This window comes from Leptonychotes weddellii, unplaced genomic scaffold, assembly GCF_054177405.1.
Source record: "Leptonychotes weddellii isolate Sample4059 unplaced genomic scaffold, ASM5417740v2 HiC_scaffold_57, whole genome shotgun sequence".
Taxonomy (NCBI): domain Eukaryota; kingdom Metazoa; phylum Chordata; class Mammalia; order Carnivora; family Phocidae; genus Leptonychotes; species Leptonychotes weddellii.
Genome location: NW_028025123.1, coordinates 1 through 7,998, shown reverse-complemented (window position 1 = coordinate 7,998; position 7,998 = coordinate 1). Strand labels below are relative to the sequence as shown.

The following is a 7,998-nucleotide window of genomic DNA, read 5'->3' as shown; positions in this document are numbered from 1 at the left end:
GCCTGGGACCTCAAAGCCATCTTTTGATTTCTTTAGTTTGAGAATCAACTTATTTGGATATTGGATGCTGAAAGAAAAACCTCTAATAGCTTCATCACAAAGCCATCTTTTCTCTTTTTCTGGCCAAAGAAATGGACCTGGTTTAAATTTTCAATATATGACAGTATGTATAAATGTTGACATAGCTGAGCTCATTAAAAGTCTCTTAAACTTATCATCAATTCGTCTTGAGAAGAACAGAGTAAATACAAATGCAATTAATTATTTATTACTTTAACACCAGTTAGGTGAATGGACAATCTCCATGCAAACAGCAGTATGCATTACACAAACAAGACGATTTGAAAACGAAGGGGTAACACAGGCACGGAGTAGTTTTTGCATGCATGTAACCAACGGGAGGCTGGATGCTGGCATGAGCTGCCACTGTTCTAAATAGCCTTCAACAAGTTTCTTCTCTGTTTCAGGGTTGAACGGTTTAGGTTTATATCTAAACATATGAACTGTTTATATCTAAACATATTAACTGTTTATATCTAAATATATGAACATACATAAAAGATTAGTGGGGAAAACATTTGAATACTGTGGTTAAGATTCCATATGTTGATTATTTAATTGGATAGCAACATAACACTTATTCACTGGAAAATCACAAATACGCACTGATATTTACAAAAGCTGTTTCAGTTAACTTTAAATTAAAGGAGGATGGTACATTTTAGGATAAAAAGGAAAAAGGGTCTGAATTCTTTTGTCAGACACAATTGATGCCCAGTCTACTCTTAAAAGAATCTTTTAATTAGGAGAAGAGTCAGGATGGGGGTAATAAATCAAAGCACAGTTGTATCTGTAAGAAAAGCAGATAACTCCAAATACTTAGTTGCTTGGCTTTAGAATGCATTATGTAATTTTTGTAAACACAGAATTTACAAACCATTTGGTTGAAGCTAATATTAAAGTCAGTTTGCGTTTTCTGAGGTACAGTGATTGGGCTGAAGGTGAGTGTGCTGGGTGGTGATGGAAGAAAATGAAAATGTTGATTGAAGCTTCACTGTTGGGTACACAAACCATTAATTAAGAAACAAACAAGCAGGGCGCCTGGGTGGCTCAGTTGGTTAAGCGACTGCCTTCGGCTCGGGTCATGATCCTGGAGTCCCGGGATCGAGTCCCGCATCGGGCTCCCTGCTCGGCAGGGAGTCTGCTTCTCCCTCTGACCCTCCTCCCTCTCATGCTCTCTCTATCTCATTCTCTCTGTCTCAAATAAATAAATAAAATCTTAAAAAAAAAAAAAATTAAAAAAAAAAAAAAAAGAAACAAACAAGCAAATAACCCAAAAAACCCTTTCTCTAGAGAAAAGTAGGAGTTATCCCAATGCGGATGGGTCAATCCCAAACCACAGGCCATTTGTAGTCTCTGCTTCAGAAGGACCAAGGAAGAACTGAAAACATATACACACAATCACCATGGATGTATAATAATACAAACATATGCAGCCCAGGCCTGTGCTGCTTAACAACATGCAGGGAAGATTGTCAACACTTCTGAGGAGGTTGGGGGGGAGGGGCAGGTGTCACTGAAATTCTGAGGTTAAATCTTCCACATTTTAACCAGGACAGGGGTTCCTTTTTTTTTGCCCCAGGGGATAGGTTGCACTGTGAAGAGTTCAGAGGTCTCTGGTCCGAAAAACAGGAATGAAAAATTGGGAACGTTTGTTCGCATTAAGTTACAGTGGATGGGGTTTCCCTTATCCAAACTGCTCAATATCACTTCTTCATTCTTATCACTGGTAGAGCTAAAAAGCACTTCCACCACGTATGGCCCCTGTGGGCACTCCCAAGAGTCCTGTAAGGGAGACAGCACAAGTGTTTTCATCACCCTTGTTTGGCTGAAGCAAAACCAAGAAGCAGAGAGAATAAGCAGCCAGTCACATAAATCTTAGAATTAAGACTTGAACCCAGGCCTTTCCTTTCCAAGTAGAGCTCATTTCGTTTGTTCTCAAAAGAGACTTGTCCTAGAAAGTGACCCAGACCTTTGCCACATAGATTGTGTTCATCGCCAATGGCAAGCTCCATCCCTTTCTCTGTCCCCTTCCTCCCAGACCTTACAAGCCCTGAAACCCTTTACACTAAGGTGTCAGGGACTGGGTGTGTTCCTCATTTCAGGTCTGCATGTCTTCACCCACAAGAATGATGAGCTTGCAAGAGTCAGTGGAAAAGAGATTTTTTTGGTCCTTTCCTTTGAAATTACACCATTGTAGATAACCAATGGCCTGGTTATGAGAAAATTGTTTTTCTCGCAGCCAGAATCCTAGAGAATACCTTTAGGGAGGTAGTAGGAACTGAGTGGGAAAGTTCAATGGGATGGCATGAACCCTCTTCCCACGAGGCTATAAACCCCACACTCTGATGAACTCTTTACGTTTGGTCATGGCTAAGTGGTTTATTCTATAGACTTCTGATGTTCCTGCCCTGATGAGATGCAGAATGCAGGCAGGGAGATGGAGAGTGAGTGGAGATAACCATCTGAGGCCCCTGACTGGCCCTAGCTTGGTGATTCCAACAGCTTCTGCCATTTTGTCTTGTTGTTTAATTTTGGCCCACAGTAGGTAATGGGGGCCTTGTCGGATCTCCTTGGTGCGGCCAGCACACAGTAGGTGTTCAGTCAATCTCAGCTGCTGTTACCTGTCTCGAGTCTCACTGCCTGTCAGGACCGAGCAGCCTCTAGCTCCTCGAGGGCCGTGAGGCGTGGAACACAGCTGTCCTTCCCCGGGCAGTCCAGCGTTAACTTGGCTACCGGCGGATTATGCGCAGAGTTCTGGCTTCCGGGCTTCCCGGACGCCAGCGGGTTATTTCAGCCTGATACAGTCCACCTCTTCCGTGGCCGGCGTGCCGCTGGTTTTGAGGTCCAGGTCGGCGCTGGACTTGCTCCCGTGGTGCGCGGGCCGCCAGTGGAGCTGCATCATCCTCTTGAAGTACTTCATGGTGTTGTTCTTGACCGTCATGAAGCACACGGTGTTGATCATGCTGTTGCTCATGGCGATGCACTCGACCACGTAGAAGGCCGTGAGGTAGTGCTTCTCCTTGACGAACACGGCGGGGAAGAAGTCGCGCACGATGGTGAAGCCGTAGAAGGGCGCCCAGCACAGCACGTAGGCCGTGAGGATGCACATGAGCACGAGCACGGTCTTCCTGCGGCAGCGCAGCCGCTTCCGGATCTGCTCCGTCTGGAAGCCCGGCACCGCCTTGAACCAGAGCTCGCGGGAGACCCTGGCGTAGCACAGGGTCATGGTCACCACGGGGCCCACGAACTCCACGCCAAAGATGAACAGGAAGTAGGACTTGTAGTAGAGCTGCTGGTCCACCGGCCAGATCTGGCCGCAGAAGATCTTCTCCTGGTTTTTGACGATGAACAGGACCGTCTCCGTGGTGAAGTAGGCCGACGGGATGGCGATGAGGATGGACACCACCCAGACCAAAGCGATCAGGTAGGAGGCCGTTTGATAGTTCATCCGTGGTTTCAAGGGGTGAACGATGGCGAGATATCTGGGCGAGGGGGGCGGGGGGAGGGGAGGAGAGCCATCAGTAATAATGAGGTGTGCTGGGAAACGTTCGTCGGGAACTAAGCCCAAACACGCTGCAAAAGCAGACAGAGTGGCACAACGAGGGTCCCCGTGTAATTATCCAGCTTCAACAGGCTTCATCTTATTTTAGCAACATCGTTTGGCATCTGGAGTAGTCCGTATTTAGTGGAAACTGCACAGGCTTTGGTCAAACAGGAGCAACAGATCCCAGCTTCGCCCCCCCCCCCGTTGGCTTTGTGCTCTGGAGTCAATCACTCAGCCTTTCTGAGATTTGTTTCTTCAAATGCAATATGAGATAAAGGGACACCTACCTTGCGGGGCTGCTCTAAGTATTCAATATGATAATGTGTAAAATGCTTCACATGCAGTAGGTGTTCAATGAATATACATGGCATTATTATTGTTAGTCCTGTGGATACCACCCTGGCTTTCCGTCTTGTCATTCTGCCCAAGAACCTAATCCTTTCAAAACTCTTCATTCCAAATATCTCATGGGTGAAAGGGGAAAGAAGGGCTCTGGAGCTCAGAGAGAGCTTCTCAGGGCAGTGGATTAGGGCTTTCTCTTTCTCCCCGCGCCTCCCCCCGCTCCCAGGTGTCATCCTGCATTACAGAGCAGGAAGGAGAACAGGGGGTGGGCTTGGCGTGGAATCTAAGGAATCTATCTAATGAGAGAAGTAAATGACGTGACCAATCCCACTGGGTGCAGGGACCAGAATGCAGGCTCCTGATACAAAGCTTTTACACCCACCTCCCTGGGCTGTCTCAAGCTCAGATGAGGTGTGTGAAGCTGCCTTGACATCATAAAGCCGCAACACAGCATGAGGCTTTATCCTGCTCTTTCCAGTGAGCAACACTGCCGGGGAAAGAGGTTGGAGCCCTTTGTGGGGTAGGCATGGGAAGGCAGTCAATACAGGCTGTTATTGAGCAAGGCTTCGTTGTAGGCAGCTGATGCTTATTCCTGCTGAAGAACCCCTGGAGCAGATGTGGTTCACCCAGGAGTGGGAGGGAGCTGGGATATTGATACACCAACCATCAAAGTCATTGGTGAGGGAGCCAGAGAAGGCCTTCAGACAAAGAAAGGCAGGTGTTGGCAAGTGGGAGTGGACAGGTGTGCACTGAAGTGATAGTAACAGGGGGATATGAGAGGGGCATCAACTGCATCTGCTACAATCTGGTAAATGCACAATAGGTTGCTGGTCCTGCTGTGTGCCCAACCTATGTATATGGAAACAAAGTAGAAGAAGACACAGTCCTTGACCTCAGAGAGCTTCTCTTCTACCCAAAAACTAGAATAATCAAGTGATAGGTTAAGAACAACTTGAAGGAAGACAGAATCATTAGGTCAGTGATGTAGTCTGGGAATGCTTCACGAAGGTATTGAGACTCTGGCCACCTCCTACTCACCCTGTTGATGAAGGCGGGACTCTCCTGACGTAAATAGTATGAGATGACTGAACACACAACACCTGACACTGGGCAGATGAGATCAACAGCAGTTAACTACTCACATGTACTCACAGCCCAGGGAGAGGGACAGTGCCCACTACGCAGGAACATGTGGGAGTTGCACTCAGGGATAGAATGAACCAGCAGGGGCTGTGGGAAGCAGGCTTTATGGTGACAAGAGGATGAAGTGACCCTTGACTCCATGGGAGGATGTGATTGGCTTGTTTGAATAATTTTCCCAGCTGGAGGGGTGGGAAACCCATCAGGTTGAGGATTAGGGGTGCAGCTGGTCCAGCAGAGAGAGGAATAGCAGGCCAGGAGACTTTCCTGCTGGGTGGAGTGGTGTATCTGCCAAGAACAGAGGACCTCATGGCTAGGGACCTTGGGGACCCTGTGGGGTTCAAAGATGTCAAAACAGCACATGAAATTTCAGGCTTTACAACACAAGAGCTTAATAAATAGCACTCAGGTTTCTAAACCAATTGAAAAATAAGGCAAAATGACAAGAAAGATGGATGGCCAAACTCTCACTTTTGTTGTGATGACACTGGTATTGAATATTGAACATAGGGACCACTTCACACTCAGTTAGATAAACCTACAAACCCCGACACAGGTGGGTGGGAGAGACACAGGCCTCCCTGGGCACTTCAGTTTACTCCTTGGTAAAACATGCCTGTCCTACTATGTAGAAATATCAGAAGGGCTATCTACTAGCGTTTCTGGATGCCACAGCCAGAAGAAGAGCAAGGTTCATGTGCAGAGGACCTGGTTTCATAGAGACCCTAGGAGAGTGCGGATCTCAGGACACACACGTCCAAGCAGAGAGATGGTAACCAAGACCTTGCAGATGTCCCTCTTGCCAGTGGACAAGTTGTGGAAAACGATCAGTTTTAACAAAGACTGTAGCCTCCAACATGCTTTATGTCTGTCTACCTTCTCTGAACCTGACAAGAAGCTGGAGAGGTTGTCAGCAAAGTTATTATTATGCCCATTTCACAGATGAAAACACTTAAGTCCCAGGAGCATAAGGGATTTATCCAAGTCTACAGCTTGGAACCCAGATGTTCTGAGTAACTCCTAGGCCAATGTTCTTTCTTTTCTGATTTATTTGATGTCAACTCTGCATTTTGGGATATCTTTTATAATGAGGAAGATGTTATGGGATGAAAAAATATTAGAATTTAAGAGTTGATCACCGAATAGAGGTAGGAATGTAGAAATTCTCTTTGGCATTGGTTATCAAGATACTCTTCATGCTGGAATTATATTGGAGGAGGGGGGCAAAGGGAAAGAGAGAAAGAGAGAGAGAGTCCTGATTTAGTTCTGCTTCCAGAGTCCTCTTGACCTAGCTGCACAGCATTTCCAGAACAGCCCTCCCCTTCGCATCTCAGGCTCTGCTTCCCTCACTCCAGTGGTCAGCTACATGCAAAAGAATGAAACCAGACCACTTTCATACACCATACACAAAAATAAATTTAAAATGGATTAAAGACCTCAGTGTGAGACCTGAAACCATAAAAAGTCCTAGAAGAGAGCACAGGCAGTAATCTCTCTGACATCGGCCATAGCAATATTTTTCCAGATATGTCTCCTGAGGCGAGGGAAACAAAAGCAAAAATAAACTATTGGGACTACATCAAAATAAAAAGCTTTTGCACAGCAAAGGAAACAATCAACAAAACTAAAAGGCATCCTTTGGAATGGGAGAAGATATTTGCCAATGACATATCCAATAAAGGGTTAGTATCCAAAATATATAAAGAACTTACCAAACTCAACACTGAAACAACAAATAATCCAATTAAAAAATGGGCAGAAGACATGAACAGACATTTCTCCAAAGAAGACATACAGATGGCCAACAGACACAGGAAAAGATGCTCAACATCACTCATCATCAGGGAAATGCAAAGCAAAATCACAATGAGATATCACCTCGCACCTGACAGAATGGCTAAAATCAAAAACACAAGGAACAACAGGTGTTGGTGAAGATGTGGAGAAAAAGGAACCTTTATGCACCTTTGGTGAAAATGTACATTGGTTCTACCACTGTGAAAAACAGTATGGAGACACCTCAAAAAGTTAAAAATAGAACTACCCTATGATCCATCAATCCCACTACTGGGTATTTACCCAAAGAACACATAAACACTAATTCAAAGGGACAAATGCACCCTTATATTTATAGCGGCATTATTCACAATAGCCAAATGATGGGAACAGCCCAAGTGTCCATCAATTGATGAACGGATAAAGAAGATTGGTATATATATACACATATATATGTTAACATATATTATGCACACACGTGCATGAATGCACGCGCGCGTGCGCACACACACACACACACACACACACACAGGAATATTATTCAGCCATAAAAAACAATGAAATCTTGCCATTTGCAATGACATGGGTGGAGCTAGAGAGTATTATGCTAAGAAATCAGTCTGTCAGAGAAAGACAAATACCATATGATTTCACTCACACATGGAATTTAAGAAGCAAATGAGCAAAGGGGGAAAAAAGAGAGAATCAAACCGAGAGACAGAGTCTTAACAACGAACAAACCGGTGGTTACCGGAGGGGAGGAGGATGGGGGGATGGGAGAAACAGGTGATGGGGATTAGGGCATGCACTTGTCGTGATGAGCACCAGGTGTTGTATGGAACTGTTGAATCACTATATTGTACACCTGAAACTACTATTACACTGTATGTTAACTAACTGGAATTCAAATAAAAACTTAAAAAAAAAGAAGAAAAAAAAAAAAAGAAGAAGAAGAAGGTAGCGGGAGGGGAGGAATGAAGCGGGGGAATTCGGAGGGGTGGACGAACCATGAGAGACGATGGACTCTGAAAAACAAACTGAGGGTTCTAGAGGGGAGGGGGGTGGGAGGATGGGTTGGCCTGGTGGTGGGTATTGAGGAGGGCACGTTCTGCATGGAGCACTGGGTGTTGTGC

At 45.4% G+C, this 7,998-nt stretch overlaps 1 protein-coding gene across 1 annotated transcript; it reads right to left on the bottom strand.

Moving 5' to 3' along the window:
• Positions 1-252: 252 nt before the first annotated feature.
• Positions 253-7,797, bottom strand: LOC102731547 (prokineticin receptor 2). Its single transcript, XM_031022482.2, has one exon. It carries the CDS (start codon positions 3,509-3,511, stop codon positions 2,849-2,851), a length of 663 nt encoding a protein of 220 aa, XP_030878342.2. The 5' UTR covers positions 3,512-7,797; the 3' UTR covers positions 253-2,848.
• Between the last annotated feature and the right edge of the window lie 201 nt (positions 7,798-7,998).

Excerpts from the sequence above, each read along its gene's own strand:
- LOC102731547 (XM_031022482.2), bottom strand. The coding sequence starts at position 3,511 with ATGAACTATCAAACGGCCTCCTACCTGATCGCTTTGGTCTGGGTGGTG.